This window comes from Accipiter gentilis, chromosome 2 (genome assembly GCF_929443795.1).
Source record: "Accipiter gentilis chromosome 2, bAccGen1.1, whole genome shotgun sequence".
NCBI lineage: Eukaryota > Metazoa > Chordata > Aves > Accipitriformes > Accipitridae > Astur > Astur gentilis.
Window position 1 is genome coordinate 54,906,587 of NC_064881.1, and position 21,601 is coordinate 54,928,187.

The following is a 21,601-nucleotide window of genomic DNA, read 5'->3' on the forward strand; positions in this document are numbered from 1 at the left end:
GGCACCCAGGTCGGAGCAGCGGCTGTTGGGGGAAGGTGGCGAGGTGGCAGCGTCCAGGCACCACGGGAATAGAAAGGGCAGGGCTGCTGCCAGGACCGGGCGAACACAGAGACCCCGCCGAGAGGGGGCTGGACGGAGGCTGGGGCAAGGAGAGGGCCAGCCGGCGGGCGGCCGGCGGGATGGGACAGGCTCCGAGACCGGTGGCTGGGGCCTGGGAACCGGCGCTCCGAGGCGGGTGGGACAAACCCCGGCAGCCCCCCCCGGGCAGGGGTACGTGCGGGGAGCGACCGGGAGCAGCGGGGCGGGGCGGGGGTCCCCGGGGGTGTGCGGGGCCCCTCCCGGTGGGGCGGGGCGGGGCGGGGCCGTGCGCGGCCGCACGTCCGGAGCGGGGCGGGCTGAAACGGGGACGGCCCCGCGCGGCGCTGTCAGCCCGCGGCTCGGCTCGGCTCGGCTGGGCTCGGCTCGGAGCGGGGATGGCGGTACCGGAGCCGGACGCGCGGCTGGCGCAGGAGAAGGAGGAGGAGAGCGAGGAGGAGAGCGAGATCCTGGAGGAGAGCCCCTGCGGGCGCTGGCAGAAGCGCCGTGAGCAGGTGGGCGCGGGGCGCTGCGGGACGGATGCTGCTGCTGCTGCTGCTGCTGCTGCTGCTGCTGCTGCTGCTGCCGCTGCTGCCGCTGCTGCTGCCGCCGCGGCCGGGCCCTGCGGGGCCCCGGGCTGTGCGGGGCACCGAGCGCGGCTCCGCGCCCCCGGGAGCCCGCTCGGGGGCCGGCGGTGCGGCCAGACGGTGGTTCCGCCGGCCCGGGCTGGGGCTGGTGCTGGGATCGGGGCCGCGGCGGCCGCATCCCCCGGGCACGGGCAGCCCGGCCGAGACCCGGTCGGGCGCCCCGCAGGTGCCCAGGGTAAGGGCGATGGCCGCGGCCGGAGGGCGATGCGGAGAGCCGCTCCGGGGTGGGGAGCGAGCCGCCCGGGGGGCGGCCGGAGGCGCGGGGTGCCGGGCCGGGCCCCGAGGGAGCGGGACGGTCCCGGGCGTGCAGCCCGCAGCGGAGGGCACCGATGCCCGAGGGACCAGCCGTGCGGGGCCGCCCGCTCGCAGCCGGCCCGCGGGCCCTGTGGGAGGGAGACCGGGCGCTGCCGGAGCCCGGTCCTGGAGGGTTTTTGCTGGGCTCGGTCTTCGAGCCGTGCCTGGTGGCAGCGGTGAGGGTGGCAGGCCGGTAACCACGGGTCGCCGGCCGGGCAGCTCCTGCGGGAATGGGGACTTGCCGGGTAAATGGTGGGGCACGGCGGTGACGGGGGGCTGGCCCCTGCACCCCTGCCTCCCGGGCTGGAGAACCCGGTTCCTCCTCTCCAGACCGGGGGTTGGGACCATTTCAGCTTCTCTTGCCAGGCCAGGGGCTCAGCGCGGCCCTCCTGCGGCGCATCCGTCAGGGTTTTGCAGTGTTACCATCGTCACCCCCTGCCCTCTTTCTTCCAGACGTGCCCCCCATATCAGTGTAATGCCCATCTGCCCTGAAAGTGGAGCCTGAGCCTCCCTGCCTCTGTCAGGGCAGCCAGGAACAGGGACCAAAGTCAGCGGGTGAATCCTGACCCCACGCAGGGGTGGGACAGCACTGAGAGACAGCCATCACAGGCAGTCAGCTCCTGGAGGGCAAAAGGGCCTATCCGAGGCCAATCCTGTTCTTTATCTTCCCACCATAACCTGTTAATGACCCGTCCGCAGTCCATGCTGCCCATGTTTTAGGCTGTTTTCCCCGTCTGGGCTTTGCTGAGATCTTAATAACCTGCTAATGGCAGTGCCATCAGCACCTGCCTTTCTTGTGTCCCTCTCTGTTTTCTGGTGCTTCTGCACCCACACATCATCCTTCAGTATCTGTTCCTACTACCTTACCACCTCTGCCACACATCTCCTCTACATCAGGGCCTTGCATCAGGGTGTACATGCTGCATGGCTGGTGCCTGAGCCTTGTCCCACGGTGTGCGTGCAGTGGTGTGCATGCCACGTGGTGAGTGCCAGGACCCAACACCACATTCAGAATCCCGTGGCTCCTTCCCCTGCTCATCCTTGGAGCTCTCAAAATATCAAGGTGGCACATCCAAGGTGTCAGAGCCAGCTGTATCTTTGTCTTGTGTTGTTTCCTCTACCTTTTTTGGGACGGGCTTTCCTGGCGCCCATCGTCAGCCATCCCTCTGTCTGTGCCCTGCACCTGACCAAGCTTTGGCTGCTGGTGCAGGCGTTGGCAGTCCACCCTCCGTGCTGCAGGTGAGGTGTGGGGTAACGGTACAGGCACAGCTGACAGATGGACCCCTACCTCTCCCGTGGTCCCTCTGCCAGGGTGCCTCTGCGGGACAGCTGAAGAGGTGAGGAAAGCTGTGTGGAAACTAGTTTTTTGACTGAGGACACCCTGCTGCTCCTGTAATTAGACCTACAGACTTCAAATGACCTCCACTGTGTGTTGGAAACAAGCATCAGGGTGGAAACATTTGGTGTATGTACTGGATAAGACCCTGTAATTTAATTGCGTCTGACCTGTAGTTGTGTTATGTTTTTTCACGCATTTCTTGGATGATGTGTGTTAATCTGTGACCCACCAAAACAGCCTGAAAACCCTAGCTGTCCTTGGCAAAGAAATGACTTGGAGGTCATTTCTCATTTGAACGATCTCCATCTATTTTGACCTAATGGTGACATTTAATGATGTGTATTTTAACATTTAATTTTGACGAGGGAGCTTTCTGGAGCAGTGTTGCGGTGGCTGGAACTGGCCCCTGGAGGTTTGTCCCCCTGTGCAGTGCATGGGAGAAGTGGAAATGTGGAGCGCAGCCCTGTCAGTGACAATTCCATGCATACCTTTTGGTAGTTGGTCACTGTGCCATGCTATCCATCTGCAGGGAGTTTTTCTTGCCAGAGAGGTAGGGAGGGCGGATTGGCCCTTCCAGAGTGTTGCAGGACAGCAGGCAGTGGCAGGAACACTCCTGAGTCTTGGTGGTTTGCGATACAGTCGCACATCACAGTGATGAGTTACAGCGCTGCAAGCGCATCATTGGCAAGACAAGAAGCCTGCCGGCTGCTCACCAGGCCCGTATTCCTGTGCCGAGGCAGGGCTGCATGCCCCTCGGCAAGGGACCGTTCGGGTGATGGACCCAAAGGAGAGCGGCCTGTTAAACAAGTGCAGGTTTCAGGATCCAGGATCTGTAAAGCTGCCATGACAAAATGCATGTGAACTAGAACAGGGAAGTGGTAGCACTGCCTAAATTGCAAAGTGAAGGAAGTTTTGTGTAAGAGACTAGTTTGTTGCAAATTCATAGATGTTTAGTTATGTACCAGGAAGAAAAAACAGTTTGCTGTCTGTAAGCTGTCGACATGGTATCTTCTAACATCGATGAACAGCCATTCTGTTTAACATACATTGTGATTGCCGTAAGCACTTCAAGTATTTTTACCAATAGGGATTTTCCCTCACTATCCTGTTGATTCATTGTAATTATTTATTCTCCTTAATTTGCTTTTGCCAGAACAGTCAAGTCCTGTGCGGGATCCACACTGCTGTGCTTGAACTAAGGTCTCGCTCTTTTGAGAACGGGTCCAGAGAGGTGGGAGAGCTGCCTGTGACCTGCTGTCTCTGCGGCAGGCAGGGAGCCCAGGCACCTGGCTTAGAGCAGTGTCTGGAGCCTGGAGAGCTGAAGTGGGCAGAGGCAAGCACCCCATATGGTGTTTTAACGCTTAAACTGTGATGCTCAGTAGTATAGGCTGAGAAGCAGTTACGATAAATAGGTAATGTGTATGTATTAATTACATGTACACAAGGGTTAAACCTTTGTTTTTACATGTGGCTGTTGTAGCTGTACTCCACTGGGAGAATGCAGAGCAGCAGCTCACGACCCCACTGTGCATCCTTGCATCACGCTTCATGTACAGATGCAACAGCTAAAATGTAGCCATGCTCTTAATTCTGTGCTGGGTCTGTCCATGCCCACCAAAGAAGAAAACATTTCCCTTCACAACTTCCTTTGCCTATTTATAATGCATATATTCATGATGGATATGAAGTCACAGATTTCCACCCACAGTTCGGGAAATAAAAGCACTTACAGTATCTCTGCAATGTATGTGGAGAAATAGTCATGTGAATCCTTCGGTGACTTCATGTTCAGTGTCAGCACAACCCGTGTTCAGAAGCCTCTTCCATTTCTCTCCCTCCTATTAGTGTGAAAGTGCAGCAAAGGAATGCTGCTGTTGTAGACTTTTCCATGTAGGAAGATGCATTTTTTTCAGCGTTGGTATGATGACTTCATTTACTTTTTCCACCCACCCTGTGGAGTAAGAGTAGTAAGGGAGAAGAAACTCGGTTTACTGCTTATGTTAAGAGTTTTGCAACTTTCCTTGTCTGAATACAGTTTCCTGAACGAACCCTAGCACCTTGCTACTACGATCAAACTGTTTCTAGCCATGTTGCTTTGCTTTTGCAAACCCTTTATCCATTTGGAAAGCAGACTGTTATTTCCAGCTGATATTTGTTGACTCTGCTGTTCATGAGTGCTGGTACCACCGCGTTAATCTGTAACACAGAGTGGGTTCGGGCCATTATTTCAACAACCTCTCCAGCATCTCTCCCATCCATCTCTAGGTATCCCCATCTGTCAGTTCTGCCTGTTGTGCTCCCTGCAGGAATGTCCTGGACCGAGCGTGCTGTGGGTTGCCTTTGGTCCTCCTCAGGGCCTTTTCCCTTCGGATGAGAGCGCATTTGCTGTGGCAAAGCTCAGCTGTGGTTCATGGGACCAAATTTTAGAGTTGCTTTTCTGCTTGTAACTCTGCCATTGCTTCTGAAACAGTGCTCCGCTTCGCAGTGCTGGCAGCTCCAGCACAGCTGCTGATGGCTAGGACAGGGCTGGTTGCATTTTCACTTGAAATAGTCCATTGCTCTCCTTTTGGTCACCTTGTTTAATAAAAGGGTTAATAACTGAATGTGTAGTGATACCTTGAACTATGAGCTTTAAGTTCTAAAACCGGCAAGATGAAAGAAAGGAAAAAGGGAAACAATAATAGAAAGAAAGAGAAGAAATGCTGAAGCGGAATTTAAAGAAAATAAAGTGATATTAAAAAATCTGCAAGAGGGGGAGATTTTGAAGTGTTGCTGTAGGATTTTCTGATCCCACAGATCAGAAAATGAGAACAAAATACCGAAAAAATAATGAGGTGCAAGGGGCTTCCCTTTTTTTACATATTAATTATGTTTGCAGTTTGCAGTGAGGATAACCGGTTCTGTGATAGATTATTTGGAAAGCATCCAACTATTTAATATTTGCCACCAGAGTTATTTTTAAAAGCTGCTTTGTTGCCAGCCCTCCCAGGAGACTGGGACTTGAAGTTGAGTTTTGTTGTGCTTTTCCAGAGCAGAGGGGATCAGCTGAAGGACGTAGCTCTTTCTTTTTGTGCCATCTATTTTTTTCTACCCCTTACTGGTTTTACGGCTTTTGTTTGCTGTTGTTTAACTTTCCAGGACGAGTTTACTTGTGAACCTGCTGACCTCAGCTGATCAGACAGGTGAATATCATAAGGCTTTGCTCTGTGCTCCAAATAGGAGGGGGCACCCCAGGTGGTTTTGATTGAAGATATTTGTGAAAGCAAGATGAAATTGTTTGAACTAAGGTGGCATAACTCACAGATAGATAAACTTTGCTGGAAGCAGACAGTGAAGTCCTATTCTCAGCACGTATTCTGTGGGTCTGGCAACAAACAAGACTTTGCATGCTAGATTTAGTGTCCTCCTCGTTACCCTTCTCGTTTGTGTGGGTGATGTGCGGGGACTGTTTTGCCTTATGCTTCAGATCTGCTTTCCCTGAGCTACTTTCTCCGTTTCAAGGATCCTTTAATCCATCATGATCTTACCCGGTCATAACAATCCTCTGCCTTGTTCTCACTGCTGGGAGGGAGGTGACGTCAGCCGAGTGCTAAAGGTTAGTGCAGAAACTTGTCCTTTTTCATGCAGTAACATGCTCTTTTATTTCCATTCATAGTCTCCGCAAGAATGCCTTTCTGTTTGTAGCTTGTTGCTCCTGGTCTGCTCGGTGTGCTTCTAAGGCACCACCTGTCTGCTCTAGCTTCTCCACCATGTCCCGAACAGATGCGGCCCAGCAGTTCCCAGGATGTTCCTCCTGTGCTCCCTCCAAACTAGTCACGAAAGAGAAGTATTACAATTACCGGCATTCTCCATGTTTTGTTCCCTTTCCTGTTCTTACCAAGCTTTTTTTGTCCTTTCATTGGTTTTCCCATGCAGGTATTTTTGTTCGCAGTGGCCAGACATTGTATGTGAGTCTTGCAGGCTTGTACACCTTTTATGTCCCTTGTCTCCTTTCTCCTTTCTCTCTGATGTAACCAGAGAACACACACAGTCCCAGAGGCTTTTATATTTTACTTCTGGGAGGTGTCCCATTGTCATGTTACAAAATGGATTAAAGGATGATCAAATGCTCATTGGTTGGCTCTTCCATTTGACAAGTTAGCATTTGACAGTAAACACATGAAAGGCAGTGGTTTAGCATTCCCCCGTAGCAATCAGATACTGGTCAGCAAGGTGGTTTTGTTAGCTTTCATTGAAACTGCGCTGCTGACAGCTTAGCTGTTAAGCTTGGGTTCGCTCTGTGCCAACGCAGCAGGAGGGCAAATCCCCCTCCCCGTGCAGTCAACAGGGTAAATCACACCAAATTCCCGTTAAGTGGGCTAATTCGTACTGGTCGCTGGTCTCCTGACTGACTCATAAAGGGTTGCTTGCTGTTTGTTGTTTTCCAGCTGGGCTTGGATGACCAGCCAATGCAGCCCATTGCTTTCTGGACGAGCACTGCAAAGCCCAACCGTCCCTGGGCGTTTGTCCCCAGTTCAGACTGGTGGGCACTGGGGGCCTGTAGCAGTGGGATGGGGTACTGCACACCCAGCCTGTCCTTGGGCACCTCGAGCTCCCACCTCCCACCCCAACCCATGCGGGCTCTGCTCGCCTGCCTGGTGCCCAGGTTTAGGCTGGTGGTGGGGATTCTTTCCCTTTCCTACTGTATTCTGCAGAGCCTTCTCTAACCTCCGCTGCAAACCTGCTGGGCCGCTGGCTGCGTGTCCCCAGTTTCAGCGATGCTGCCAGTGAATTTCCAAGGTGCGGTTTAGCCAGGGAGCAAAGCTGCCTGGGCTGGGCAGTGCTCAGCTTTGGCTGACCACAGACTCGCTGACCCAGGGGCGTGCAGTGCCCTGGGGGTAAAGCAAACAGCTCCCTGGGGTCCGACGTCCTGCCGTGCTGGTTCCTGAGCCGCCCCGTCCGTCCGCAGGCCAGGCGCTTGTGCAATGGTACGTCTAATGCCCAGGAAATAACAACACTTGTCTTGCCTTCGGCACGCGGGATCTCTCCTGGCTCTTATCTGGGCAGTGGAAAAATACTCTTCTGTCCCTTTTTCTCGGCAGTGGAAGGAGAACAGGGATCACAGTGTTTGCTCCGGCAGCTGCTGGGCAAGAGGGAAGGGCAGCCAGGGGTGTGGAGAGAATGGAAAGACTTCCAGCCCTCCCTCCCACAGGCAGAGGGGACAGGCTGGCCGGTGACTACTTTTCTGAGGAGGTCTGCTCCAGGTCCTGCTGGGAGAGGCTTCCTCTCCCTGGCTACAGGTATTAAACAATGACTTCCCTGCTGTTGCTCACAGGCAGGGGATCTCCTGGGGATGGATAGGGAGAGTTCATGGAGAAGGGCTGGATGAAGTGGGTGCCCCTCATGCCCTGGGATGGGAGAGCTCTGCCACTGCGCATCCTGCTGTGTTGGCCGCGAATCTGTTTCCCTCCCTCCGTCTCCTCTGCCTGCAGCGCAGCGGGGCACCTGGTTATTTTTACTGGTTGATTGGCTGAGTACCACTTCTGCTTTCTGCCCATAGCTCTGCTCCTTCTCTCCTCTTTGGGGTTTACCGCTCCTCCAGCGTTGTCCAGGATGAGTGCCATTCACCTGCACCTGCCTCACTTCTCTCCATGATTGCACTGACATGAAACCACAGCAGAGCTCACCCTCACCCGTGCCATTGCCTCCCAGCTCTGTAAGCGGCACACCACCATCCCTGCTCGGCTAGGGCTTTCCAGATGGCAGCGTATTAGCCCTGTATCCACGCTGGTCTGAATTAGCGCTGAGAATATGTTTTTGTGAGAGGTAGGATCAAATGCTTCACTGGAATCAAAATATTTTCCGTCTCATCTGTTCCCTTCACCTGCTAATTGTGTAACACGATCACACAGAGAGAACAGGTTTATCTGGCACTGCAGATCCCTCATCCTGCTCCTGCAGAGTCACGGGACGTTGTAGGCTTGATCTGTTGTTCTGCTGTGGGCTGCAGATAGCAGTACGGGTGGATGTCACCCAGCTAGCTCTTCTGTCACAGCCTTTGGCATACCTGCCACAAGGTGAAATCCAGCTAGCAGTCCAGCCAGGCTCAGGAGCAGATTGCTCCATAATTGCTGGGGGCTGCTGCTGGTCCCAGCCTCCTCGCCCAGGGACAAAGTGGCTATTAGTGGCAGGTCTGGTGCTTGAAACAGGGCCCTGGAAGCAGAGAGCTTGGAGCCATGCCACTGAGTCTCGGCCCCTGGGCAGAGTGCTCCCAGCTCAGGAGAGCGGGATGTATCGTCTCTTCACTCAGAGAATCACACATGCATGGCAGGACTGTGGATGAGCCACCCTTGCCCCCTGGGTGCCCGCTGCCTGCACGCCACTGCTCCCGTGGGACCTGCTCCAGCTTCTGCTCCTTGGCACAGCGGTGATCCCACGGGCTCTGCCTGCCACTGCTGTTTGTTGTCCCTGTCCCTTGGTAAGCTGGAGGAAGCAGCACAGGTGTCAGAGTGGGGCCTCAGCCCTCTCAGCTCATTTTTTTTGCTTTTACACGTTTTAAAAAATTATTTCTGTGTTCCAGCAGTCACCCCTGCCCTGCACATTGCATAGCATGGGGTGGTGGAGAGAGGAGTGCAGCCTCTGTCAGAGCCAGGGAACTCGTCATCTGGGGAAGGCAAGGGGAGCCCAGCTTCAGGCAGCTGGCTGGAAAGGGAGAGTCCCTGCAGAGACACAGTCCTCCGTCTCTGCTGCTTGTACACACTGCTCTGAGAGGGCAGTCTGTGCCACCTAAGGTGCGTCCCCATGCCTTGGCAGCACCTCCTTACTAACTGTAACCTGAACAGAAGTCCCTTGAGAAGCCCAGACACAGCCTCTACTGTCACCCAGGCTTATGAGATCCTGGAGCAGAGGGCCGGGTTGGGATTTACGCTGCAAAAGTGCTCTCCCAGGCACATTGTGTTCCCTACTCAGCCTTGTGGCCCTAGCAAATCCTGCCAGTTCCCAGCGCCAAAAGGGATAATGTCGCGGTGTCATGAGGAGTCAGGTAAACTGTGCGTGCAATGAGCACTACCTTCTTCATGTCCTGCTAGCCCTCCTCTCGTTACCAGCAACCAGGGGTTTCTGCTCTGTGGCAGAGCAGCACTGGCACTGCTCCCCTGACAGAGGTGCGTGGGGGTTGTGACCTGTAGCATCAACACGTGTCTGCTGTCACTGTATGACCAGGTGGGTCCTGGTGCTCTTGCCAGCGTGGCACGGCTGGTCTCAGTGAGCCTGGAGAGCCCAGGGCCCTGTAATCCAGGTAACCGCTCCTCATTCTTGCTTGGCTCTCCCTTTGGGTGTCTCTTTGGCTTTGCCCTGTGTCCTCCAGACGGTGCCGTTTCTTACGTCCTGGCCTTCTGTCCCCAGGGCTGTCTGCAGCACCCAGAGCGGTGGCTGCTGCACCAGGGACAACTCTGCAGCCCACGGGCAGGTGGTGGGACCACGGGTGCTCGCAGGGCTGCTGCCAGCCTGCGGTGGGTGGGGAAGGGCTCCGTCCCGCATGGGCTGTGTGCCGCAGGGAGGCGGGAGCTGGGCAGCAGCTCAGCAAGGGAACTTGTCTCGGCTCCGGTATGGACAGGGCAAGCGTACAGAGTGCAGGCAGCTGCCTTGCTCTCATGCCTGTTCATGGGCTTTTGGTTCCCAAAACTTCATCTTTCCCCTGGTCTCTGGCTCAGCAGCAGTCCAGAAAATCCCTGAAGAGGTTTGGGCCTCTTCCTTCCAGCCTCAGGATGCACAGGGGCTGTGGGTCACCCTCCTGGGGTATCCTCCAGGTTGTCTGGGTATCTCCTGGTGGGCTCTTTAACAGCCTCTCTGTGTTTCTGTTGGTAGTCTTTTTCAGGATGGTTATGTGATGGCGATGCCTAGGCTCAGGGTGTAAGAAAACATGCCGTTTCCCTCCCCTTCCCCGCTGCTGCTTTGCATCTCACCCCCTGCCCCGGCACCGGCAGCCCTGTGGGGGCAAAGGGACCCTGCAGGAATGGGGAGGTGAGGGTCGCCGTCCCACTGCTCACCCCTGCAGCCTCCTGCCTGGCACCCCCTTCCCAGCCTGCCTGCCCCTTTGCTCTGGCCCTCCGGCACATCTCTCCCACGGTGCCTCGGGCAGCCGCCCTCCCTCCCAGCATTTGCCCTGGCTGATGGCACAGCCTGCGCTTGCCTTTCCCCAGCAGCCCCTGCCAAGCCAGGCAAAGGGAGCTTTTTCAGTGCCTTTGCCTCCTTTCTGAGCGACCTCCAGATTATCCTTCCCCTGTGCAGTAAGGCACCCGATCCAAACCCAGGTTTTCCAGGCAGGATCTGTGTGTGTTCTGCAGTGAGAAACGGTCCCAGGGGGCCAGGGCTGGTAATGTGACCCTGGTGCTGCTCGACATTAATCGGGGCTGAGGCTTTGCCTGTTGGGCTGCCTTGGAGACAAAGCAGTAAACTTAACGCCAAACTTTGGAAATTATTTGGGTAAAGTACCTGCAGGCAGGAACTGGCCTCCCTTGCAGAGGGGCTGCCCGTTGGGTTGGAGCCCCACTGGGTGCTTCTCCTGCCTGTGACAGGCAGGAGGGCAGAGGGGAGAGCGGGTGCAGGAGAAACACATCTGTGCCAGGGGATGAGGATGCAAGACGGCTGCTCGGGCACAGGCGCCTGCCTGGGTCTGGTGGTCAGAGCCCACGGCTGTGCTGGGGGCTGGACCCCTTCCCTTGCCCAGAAGCTCTCTGACCCGATCCTGCTCCCATGCTGAGGTCCTGGGAGCGGGGCCACCATGGGAGGAGGCCTCTGGGACTGCTCTGTCTTCAGTGTCCCACGGGCAGCAGGGGTGTGCTGGTCCAGATGGCGTGGAGGGGTGCTCTGGGGTGCACAGGAGGGCAGCAGGATGCCCCTGCCGAGAGATGGGGCCTGAAAGTGCTTGTCCCGAGGATCAAGTGCAGTGTCTGGGGAGAAGCAGAGGACTGGCATAGTGCCCTCTCCTTCAGGTGCCACGGCCCTGCCTTTTCCCCAGTCTCCTAGAGTGACCCGAGAAAGGTAACAACCCACCTTGTCCTTATTTGCTTCTCCAAATCTGGTCTAAATGCCAGTGGCAGCAGAAATGCCTGTCCATTGCTTTCCAGCCCCATGCCTGCCTTGTTTAACAGCTGCTCTGCCAAGGCCCCAGAACTATATCCCTAAGCCTTTTTCTGTGGACTCTTTCAGTCCTTGTTGACGTGAAAAGCTCAAAAGGGAGTGATTTATTGTAAAATGCAATCTGATCTTTTGTAAACCTTCACTTACTTGTCCCCAGCGATCTCTCCAGGCTGGCCGCAGCTCCTGCCAAAGGCTTTCTGGAAGCAGCCTGAGCAGGGAATTTGCCCAGTCCGGCTCTGGAGTTTTGCCTGTTCCACGTGGTGTCCACCATTAGCAGCACCCAGAGCTGCCGGGAACCCCTGAAAGGCATGGCGTGAGATAATCGAGGTGACCTGTGGCTGGTTCTTTTTGTCCCCAGTCACCTCTGTGACTATAACGCAGCATTTATTTACTTATGCAGTCTCAGAGCTCGATGTGCTAGACAGCTGTTCAGCATCAGTTTTATTGTCCTTCAGCACAAGACTGAGCACGTTCACGTCTGCACGGAACAGGGAATGTTTCCTCCCCTGTAGGCCAGTCTGATGCTCCTCGCCACGTACCAGAGCCTTCCAGATACCAACAGATCCACTGTCCAGAGCCTTAAGCACCAGGACACCACTTTGGGCTCAGAGAGGAGGTTGTTGAAAGCTGGGAGGCTTTCCCCTGGCAGAGGGACGACCCTGGGCTTCTGCTGTGGGTCAGTCTCAGACAGGCGGCCGGTCCGATTCAGCCTGGCTGTTCTTACGTCAAGCTCTGAGCAAGCGGAAGGTGGCATTGCCTGCCCAGGGATGGGAGGGGGCTGGCAGCCACCCAGTTTATCCAGGTGTGGGGACGGGAGGCACGGGGTGCAGTGGCCTTGCAGGTTGGGTCTTGCTGTAGGCTCAGTATCTGCCCGCAGGCACATTGTGGCCCCGCAGTGAGGCAGATGAGGAGGTGGCACCTGAGGTTTTCAGACTCGGCTGTACCTTCAAGCTGGGCATCAGTAACCTCCATGCAGAGCTCTGTTGCTCCTGCATGTCCTTGTGGCAACCAAAAGGCTGTTCAGGTCCGTGCTCTCCGTTTGGCTCCTTGTTCTCGGCCTTGTGGCCACTCACTGGTTTCAGGACAGGATTCTTCTCAAGACCATGACCTGATTTTTCAGTGGCACTTTTGGGGAGAGGCAGAGGAGCAGCTTCACAGAGTGCCCTGTGGTCAGCAGACCCTCGTGCTGCGTGAGCGCTTGCCCCCAGCCACCCTCCCTCCCTCCTGGCACAGCCTCCACCGAAACCTGCCCATCCTGGCACTGGCTGCCGAGAGCTCCTGCCGAGGCTCTTTGATCCCCCTTGGCCAGGCAGTCCCTCCTGTGGCAGCCCACCCTTGCTTTCCACCAGCAGCATCAGCCTTTCCAGAAGGACCACGGCTTGGGGTTCACAGCGACTGGCGTGACGGCCCCGCTGTGGGGGAAGCCGGGTAAGGGCTGAGCTGTCTCCCCACTGCCCGCTGGCAGTGGGTTCCCCAGCAGTGCCCTTGCTGGGCACTCCTGTGCTGGCTGTGTTTGCACCAGGAACCCCAGAAGGCTGCTGGGACTTGCTGGGAAAGCTGTGGTCAGCAAGGCCAGCTGGCCGCATCGCTGGCTGTCCGTGCTGGGCTTTGTGCGAAGCACGTGGAGCCTGTAAGCGGAGAGAACAAGTAACAGAGGTGCTTTGTGTGTCCGCAGCAGGAACTGGGCCATGAGCTGCCCGTCTGTCCCTTGCTAATGAGCCGGGGGTGCTGCGTGCCTGCGCCTGTGCCCACAGCTGCCCCGTGCTGCAGCGGTCCGAGCCCTGGCGGTGGGATGCTGCGTACCTGCCCCTGAAAGCAGCAGAACAATCCCCCTTTTCATCTGGCTGTCGGCAGCTCCTTGCTGCTCCTGCTGCATGGCAGACGGGAGCGGGCAGTGCTGCCTCTGCCCAAGCTGCCAGGGCTGAAGCGGGGGACGGCCGTGGTCCCAGCCCCGGCCCCAGGCTTCTCCCCGGGTCCGTTGGAGGAGGTAAGGGGCAGGTCGGGGGCTGCAGGCCTGCTCCCGTGCAGGGATGCTTTTGTAAGGGGAGAGTGAGAGCAGCAACCACACAGAGCCTGGTGCAGATGGCCACTTGCGATGCAGCAGGCACTGCTGCTGGGAGGCAGGACCCCCTGGTCCTGGGGTGGGGCTGTCTCTGTGCTGTTAAGCCCCTATCAGAACCGGGTGCCTTTTGAGCAGGTTTTACCCGGGCTGGAGCTGGGACCCTGTCGGTCCGGGCTGGCCTGGGGACCAGCGATCTGGTGCTGCCCTCCAGCAGGATCGGCAGAGACCCAGCGTTGGGATGGGGCTGCCACGGCTGTGTCCGTGGCCTGTGGAGGTGATGTCTGTGGAGCTGCTCGCCACGGGGTGGGTCCTGGGACGCAGCTCTGTCATCTCTGGGGATGGGAACTCATCAGACCCTGGGGCATGGGGAATTGCCCCCAGTCTCCTCGGGACATTAAAAGAGATGTTGTTATGGCTTTGGTTTGTCTAGACCTTCTAATTTGCCCTGTCCATCACGAGTGTGACCATGAGCCATGGGTGTGGGTGGGTTCCCCACAGCTGCTAGCAAGTGGGGTCCACATGGGGGTCCCCATCTGCATGCGGGAGTGGAGCCGGCAGGTGACCATCACCACCAGCTTCTCACGTCCTGGAGAAATGGTGCCGGCTGCTATGATGCCTCAGCTCCCAAGCAGGCAGGTCCCAAGGGCAGGGCAGAACAGGCAGCGGGCCAGAGCCTCCTGTGGGCTGGAGTCCTCCGCAGGAGCAGTAGCAGAGACCACCCATGTCCACACAGCACGTTCCTCCAGTGGGGCCAGGAGCCATGGGGCAGGGCTGCAGCAGGGCTGTCTCACACCTTCCCGTGCCTTGCAGGTGAATCAGGGGAACATGCCGGGCATCCAGAGCACCTTCCTTGCCATGGACACAGAGGAGGGCGTGGAGGTGGTGTGGAACGAGCTGCTCTTCACTGACAAGAAGGCCTTTAAAGCACACGAGGTGAGCCATCCCTCCCCAGCAGGGACTGTGCCCACCTCCCCCGAGACTGCCCACTGCACCTTCCTGGGCAGCAGTGCCAGTCCCTGCTGTTCGTGGGCACACGTCAGTCAGCAGTGCTAATTGCAGCCTGTCATGCTGTGCTCCTGTCTTCATGGCATTGTGCCTTCCCTTGACTTCTCTCTCAGAGTGAGCTCCATGTGTCCCCTGTACCCCAAAACCAGCTTTCCCTGTGACCCAGGGCACAGCCTCCTCTCTAGCCCCAGGTTCCCTTGCTCTCGGAGGTGTCCTGCCACATCCCAGGACCTGCCACCTCACCGTCCTCTCTCTGCCCGCAGGAGAAGATCAAGACCATGTTCGAGCAGCTGGTGCTTGTGGATCACCCCAACATCGTAAAGCTTCACAAATACTGGCTGGATGTGAAAGACTTGAAGGCGCGGGTAGGGAGGTCTCAGGGAGGCAAAGTCTCCAGGGGATCCCCGGGCTGGGGGAGGGATGCCGGTGGGAGCCAGGTGGGGATCCCAGCTCTGCTCCTCACCCCGCTCCCCGGGACTCCCCTTCCTTCTCCGTGACTCTGCTGCCGGCAGCCCGCTCTCACCCATGTGCGGGGCCAGCACAGGCTGCGTGCTCCTGGCTGGTGCAGTCCATGGGCTGTGCACAGCACTGGCTGTGCAGGGAGGCTGGGAAGCTGACGCCTCTCTTCCCTGCCAGGTCATCTTCATCACAGAATACGTGTCCTCAGGGAGCCTGAAACAGTTCCTGAAGAAAACTAAGAAAAACCACAAGGCCATGAATGCCAGGGTAGGTTCCCTGGGAGCAGGCACAAGGGTGTCCCAGGTGAAGCGGGTAGCTCTGTGTCTGCTGGCGCAGAGAGGGTCTCTGGTCTCTGATAAGGCAGAGCACGTGTGTATCGTTGCTCCCTGAGTTACCCAGGGACTCCCCGCTGCAGGGAGATGGCATCTTTGTAAGGCCTGGAGCAAGAGCAGAACTTCCCCAGGACAGCCCAGAAACAGATCCCGCTGTCACGATCTGACCCAGAGGGTGGGGAACCTGCTGGAAGCTGCTGCAGCGAGGTTCTTGGGGCTGCATCGTTCTTCAGGAGGCCTGCGTCTCCATCGCCCTCAGTGAGGGACAGTGGGCTTGTGGACAGGTTACTACTTGGGTTGAAGGGACCAGTTTCACCAGCAAACCCACTCGGGATGGGTCTGACCAATGGTTTTGCAGGCAGGTCTCAGCTGGCTGTGACTGAGGAGCTGGGTGACCGTTCTAGGGTCCCTGTGCTTGACCTTGCAAGCCCTGCCATGAAGTTTGAGCTCAGTATCACACCAGTGCGGTTAGGTACTCCTAGAGCTGAGAGTCACTGTTGGTGCGTACAGAGAAAACCATACACGTGGACCCCACAATCAAAGCTGTGTCTGTCCATGCTCCCACTGGGGTTTGGGGGCTCAGGGGAGCTCTGTCTGCCCATAAGGATGAGTTCTCAGCTTTGATGGTGTTCTTTGAACAGGGATCGGAAAGGAGACTGTTGTTGCTGGGACAGCGTGCGGCCCATCTTTGAGTAACAGTCTCAGGCTAGTGGAGGGCAGATTTCCCCAGTCACTGGGTAGTAGGTGGGAATGACCTGATCTGGCTGCTGGGCTCTGACGGGTGTCTCATCTGATGGAGAGCTCTGGTCTCTGCTCTAGGCCTGGAAGCGCTGGTGCACTCAGATCCTGTCTGCTCTCAGGTAAGCTTGCCATCACTCGCACCGTCAGCCGTCCTGCTCCTCGTTGGGCTGGGCACAGGTAACGTGCTCAGGGCAGCTTGGTGCTTCCCCAGCTTCCTGCACTCCTGTGAGCCTCCCATCATCCATGGCAACCTCACCAGCGATACCATCTTCATCCAGCACAACGGGCTCATAAAGATTGGTTCAGGTAGGAGGCTGCTGCCCTCGCTGGCCCGTAGGTCCGAGCGCTGGTAAGAGTCAGCAGGAGTAAGCTGCCTGCCGAGGGGTTGAGGGGGGGATCGTGCAGGGTGGTGTGCCGAGGGGGTTCTGGCTGGGCAGAAGAGGCAAGAGCTGCAGGGTCCCTCAGAGGATCACCCATGCAAAGCTTGGAGTTACCTTCTCTTCTGTTTGTGTCCTCTGCTCCATGCCTTCTTACTCATCCGCTTCTGGATCGGCGCTGACCGGCAGTCTGGCACAGGGTGTTTGCAAACGGTGAGTGTCCCTCTGGCACCTCTCCCACCACATCAGTCCCATTACTGGGTCAAACTTTCTCCCCTGTGGGCCCGAGGCATTGTGGCAGAGGAGCAGTCATGATCTTTGCAGGCGGGGGGGACCTTCGTCCCTCAAGGAATTGCTGTTCCTATCATGGGAGCAGAGGGGTCTCCTGGGGGAGTGAGTGCCCCATGGCTGGTCCGCATGGGCAGGACTGCCCACAGAAATCCCAGCTACCTCGGAGCACCCGTCTGTGCTTGCAGCCCTGGGAAAACAGCTTAGAAGAGCTGTGATGCAGAACGTTTCTTCTTCCCCAACGCAGCCCTCCCGGATGACCTGCGAAGCCCCATCAGGATTGAGAGGGAAGAGCTACGCAACTTGCATTTCTTCCCCCCGGAGTACGGCCGTGAGTGTGGGGTCTGTCTGTTGGGGGGTGTGGGCAGCATGGGTGCCCGGAGGGACTTGGAGGGGGGTTCTGTGTGAGACGTGGGCTCGGTATGTTTGCAGCAATACAGAATTATTCAGTGCGTTCATAACTAAAGCTGTTGGCCATGAGTCACAGAAAATCATGTGATAACAATGACTGTGATAACATTGTAGGTAAAATTTAGTGTTGATCAGTGCAGAGCTATGCAAGTGGGAAAAACACCTGTGCCTACACGGGCATGGGCTGTGCATTAGCAATTACTGGTTAGGAACAAGATCTCAGCGTGACCACAGATAGCTCTGAAAAGGTCAGCTTATGGCTCAGGAACACTCAAAAGCATGTAAAAGGTTACAACGATTAGGGAAAAAGGAGTAAAGAATCTTTGTGCCCTGTGAAAACTGATGACGTGATCCCCGCCTTGAGTATTTTTGGGGGCAAATTTGAGGGGAATAAATGGGAAAGCTTTGTGCAGGGAACTGTGAGAAAATGCGTGCTGGGGTGGGGGAAGCAGGCTTGAGCAGTGGCGTGGGCAGAGGAAGGTCAGGCTTAGTCAGGGTGAGGGCAGGGGTGTGCGGGGAGACATGCCTGTAGGGATAAGGCAGAGTGTGGGGGGCTGTTCCCAGAGTTAGTGGGTGGTGGCCTGTACCTCTGGCCTGATGTGGTTCTGGCTTGGTTTTGCAGAAAAGGCTGATGGGACTGCTGTGGACATCTTCTCCTTTGGGATGTGTGCACTGGAGGTATGGAGCAGGATGGCTGCAGTGCCTGGGAACCTGCAGTGACCCCTGGTTACAGGGCAGGATTGTTCTTGCTGAGCCTGCTGGGGATCACAGTGGTCTGGGGAGCTTCCCAAGGAGTCTCCTTGCCCTTTTCCAAATCTCACTGTGAGCTGGGGATCCCTTGCAACAATGGAGGCATCACTGCTGGAGTCAGCAGCACACTTTCTGCTGCTCTGGCCTACCCTGCCCTGGGTGCAGCAATAGGCTTATTAGCTCACCTCTTTTGTGCTCGGCTGGTGCCTCTTGGCCATCTCTACTGGTGCCTCCTCTTCCTCCTCGGGCTGTGACAGCCCTGGGAGGGGAGGACACAGGGGGCAGGGACAGACTGTGCTGCTCCAGGAGGACATGCACTGCCAAGCACAGCTTGCCCAGGCAGACTGTGGGGCTCTTGGTGCTGTCTGCATTGTCACCCGGTCTGCATGGTGCCCCAGGGAGCAGCCTCCCATGCCTACCCTGCCGGGAACCTGTGAGCAGCCTGGAGAGCTGCGGTAGGTGAGAAATGGGCCCCGAGGGCAGGGACGCAGTGGCTGGGGAGCACTGGGGAGCCCAGGAGATCCTGAGCCTGGCTGGGCTGTTTGCCCTGGTGAGGAGCTCCACAGCTGCCACCCTGCTGTGGGATGTGCCTTTGGGAAGCCTTCAAGGACTGACCCAAGGCTTGGCCACGTGCAGACATGGCTGCACTCCTTCTTCCCCAGATGGCAGTGCTGGAGATCCAGACTAACGGGGACACACGGGTCTCGGAGGAGGCAATCATGCGGGCACGACATTCTCTGGACGATCCCAACATGCGGGTGAGTGTAGCTGGCAGAGCCTCGGGGACCCATCTGTGGGTCAGGCATCCCTCCTGGGGTGTACATCTCCCCATGAGCGTTCTTCCACTCAGCTGGTATCTGGAACATCAGGTAGCCTGGCATTGCTGTGTGCTCCAGGTTACACCAGTGCTGGGAAAAGGGAACAGGGATGACGACCTACTGCAGACCTAAGGGCAGCCAGATCTGGTGGGCTGAAGGACACAGGGATTCCCTCCCTCCTGGGCTGGTTAAGATGAGAGGCTGGTCCTCACCTCTCTTTCCCAGTCCTACCAGTGGTAAGGCTGAGTGCAAATTCCCAACAGGTGCATGTGCGCACGCATGTGCACACACACACACGCTCCATACAGACGTGGCCAACCACGAATAGTTCAGCACAGACAGAGGAGTGCTGTGTTCACAGGCACAGACAGCATGAACAGCCAGGTCCTGCTTCTAAGTATCGATGCTCAGGGCAATCCCTTTGACAGATCACTGGTATCTGGCCCCATCCCACAGGTCTCTGTGTTACTGGTCAGACCCATGGTCTGCCTGGTATCTACACCCCCTCATTTAACAGCTAGTCCAGCTTGATGCTCACCAGAGGACCACACACACAGGGAATAGAGAACAAACTTACACTGTAAATACTTAGGAATAGAGTTGTATAAGAAGATGGGATAGACTGAGGTGATCAGACGCAGGGCTCAGCAAGACAAGAGTACTGACCAGCAGAGTGCTTACAGGCAACTGGCCCCTTTTATCGCCCTCCATTTTCCTCCCTGACCCACCTCAACCCCTCCCTTCCTCCTCCTTTGGCCAATCTCCAAAACATCCCATAATAAGTTTGTACAGTCCCCAAATTCTCTTGTTTGATCTCAGAATTCCCCCATGCATCCCACCCCCTTTGATGCAACAGTCCCCTTGTTTGCACGATGTCCCAGAGAGAGTTTCTTCCATTGAGCCTTCAGCAGCAGGGGCAAATGGTGTCACTGTTCACCTCTGATGGTCTTTGGGGGAGCTGGTTTGGAGGGGTTAGGTTGTGTGGGTGCCCACCCTGTCATCCTTCTGATCATTTTTTTGGTCTTTGCATCTATTCTGAATAGCCCTGGATACCTGTACAGAAACTGCACAGGGCAGTTCAGGAGGACAGGCCCCAGACTGGAGCATGCAGAAGAGGGAGATGTTCTTGCTTTTCACTGTGTCAGTGAGCAGAAACAGGCAGATGCATCCCTCCTATCCTGCCGCTGTCAGGAATCGCTCCCGCTGGCTCAGTCTACCCTTTCTCCAGCCCTACCACCATCTTTCCTGGTGGACTGCTGCTCTCAGAGCTGATCCTGGCTGGCTGCCGGGATACACCCCTGCCTGTTCTCCTTACAGCCTTTTGCTGGGCTTGCACTGCAGCCTCCTCCCTGGATGAGAGCAAGCAGGGAGCAGAGGTCCTGTGGCCAGGCTGTTGGTGGGTAGCCAGCAGCACGCTGCCTGCCCGGAGCACTGCTGCCTCCCTCAGCGCGGGTGCTCTGTACACTGCCTGCCCTGCCCTGGGGCTGCCCGCTGGCAGAAACAGCCACTCAAATCTGCTTCCCAGGAAATGCAAGTGTGAGAGGGAGCCGGAGCTGGCAGCGGTGGGGATGAAGCAGGGGAATGTCCCGCTTTGCCTCCGTTTTATGCCTTTGCTTTGACCCTCAGGAGTTCATTCTGTCGTGCTTGACCCTCAACCCCGACAAGCGGCCAACAGCTAATAATCTGCTCTTCCACCGGGTGCTCTTTGAGGTCCATTCTCTCAAGCTGCTGGCAGCACACTGCTTCATCAACAACCAGTGTGAGTAACCATGAGACCACCCTGCCCAGTTTGAGTTTGTCTTGCTGCCCCAGCAGAGCTGGGGCTGTGGAAGAGCCTGGGGGGGAAGGCAGTGACTCATAGACCTTCCCTGGGGTCTGTGCTGCAGAGTCCACCACACAGGACCTCCCAGCTGACAGCCCCTTTCTGCCTTTGCCCTAGATCTGATGCCAGAGAACGTGGTGGAGGAGAAGATAAAGGAGCTGGACCTGAACATGGTGATGGCAGAAATCCGGAGAGAGGGTCGGCCTGGAGCACAGTGGAGGTGGGAATGAGCGGGGGAGATTTCAGAGCAGCCACAGCCGTGAGCCCAGGGCTTGCATACAGCCTGGTGATTGTGGTGTCAAGGCACAGTAGTCCTTCACACTGCTCTTCTCTCCTGCCTCCTCCAGTAATCTTCCTGTCCCATTTCTCTCCCAGGTACTCAGAGGTCTCCTTCCTTGAGCTCGACAAATTCTTAGAAGACGTCAGGTAGGTTGAAGGTGGTGCTGGCTGACCTGTAATGTGTCTAGCATCTCTTTGCCCTCAGCTCCCTGGGCAGCATGGACCCAGGGGCAGGGGATTGTGCTGCAGCACATGCAGAGCATCCCATTTGCACAGCAGTACTTGGTCGTGTGCGATCCCCTCTGCGATTCCCCTCTGGGGCGAGCAGACCTGGGCTGCAATGCCAGGGCAAGGGGAGCTCTGTGCCTTGCCACCTCCTCACTGTGCTGCCTGCCTGCCTGCCAGCACTGCCATTCCATGGGTGCAGGTCCCTGGTCCAGGCCACGGCCTTCCACAGCTGACCTTTGCGAGGGCTGTAAGGGGACAGGGCTTAGCTGCTTGTCCTCCCTCTGTGTCTGTACCAGGAATGGGATTTATCCCCTGATGAACTTCGCTGTTTCCCGACCCCACGCCCTCCCACGTGCACTCTCCCAGCCCCAGGAGGACCCTCAGAAAGCCAAGACTCCCACCCCAGAGCCCTTTGATGTGGAAACCAGGAAGGTAAGGTCCAATCCAGGTGGGGACAGATTCTCTACTGGGAGTGGGTGGACGGTCTCCATTCCCAACACCCTACTGCAGGAACACCTCTCTCTTTAGCCATGCACTGAACTCCAGCCTGGGTG

The 21,601-nt window shown here is 56.9% G+C and overlaps 1 protein-coding gene across 4 annotated transcripts in view; it reads left to right on the forward strand.

Moving 5' to 3' along the window:
• The first annotated feature begins 406 nt into the window (after positions 1-406).
• Positions 407-21,601, forward strand: part of NRBP2 (nuclear receptor binding protein 2) — a 29,443-nt gene continuing 8,248 nt past the window's right edge. For 3 of the 4 annotated variants that reach the window (XM_049823844.1, XM_049823853.1, XM_049823871.1), the window contains exons 1-14: positions 407-590; positions 14,348-14,470; positions 14,806-14,907; positions 15,179-15,268; positions 16,153-16,193; positions 16,286-16,380; positions 16,641-16,664; positions 16,987-17,070; positions 17,773-17,828; positions 18,563-18,658; positions 20,345-20,477; positions 20,658-20,760; positions 20,916-20,966; positions 21,344-21,479. In XM_049823844.1, coding sequence (XP_049679801.1) covers positions 474-590; positions 14,348-14,470; positions 14,806-14,907; positions 15,179-15,268; positions 16,153-16,193; positions 16,286-16,380; positions 16,641-16,664; positions 16,987-17,070; positions 17,773-17,828; positions 18,563-18,658; positions 20,345-20,477; positions 20,658-20,760; positions 20,916-20,966; positions 21,344-21,479 — 1,251 coding nt within the window. In that variant the 5' untranslated portion in view covers positions 407-473. Of the gene's footprint in view, positions 591-7,907; positions 8,161-14,347; positions 14,471-14,805; positions 14,908-15,178; positions 15,269-16,152; positions 16,194-16,285; positions 16,381-16,640; positions 16,665-16,986; positions 17,071-17,772; positions 17,829-18,562; positions 18,659-20,344; positions 20,478-20,657; positions 20,761-20,915; positions 20,967-21,343; positions 21,480-21,601 lie in introns of those variants that run through there. The other variant, XM_049823862.1, reaches the window with a different exon arrangement.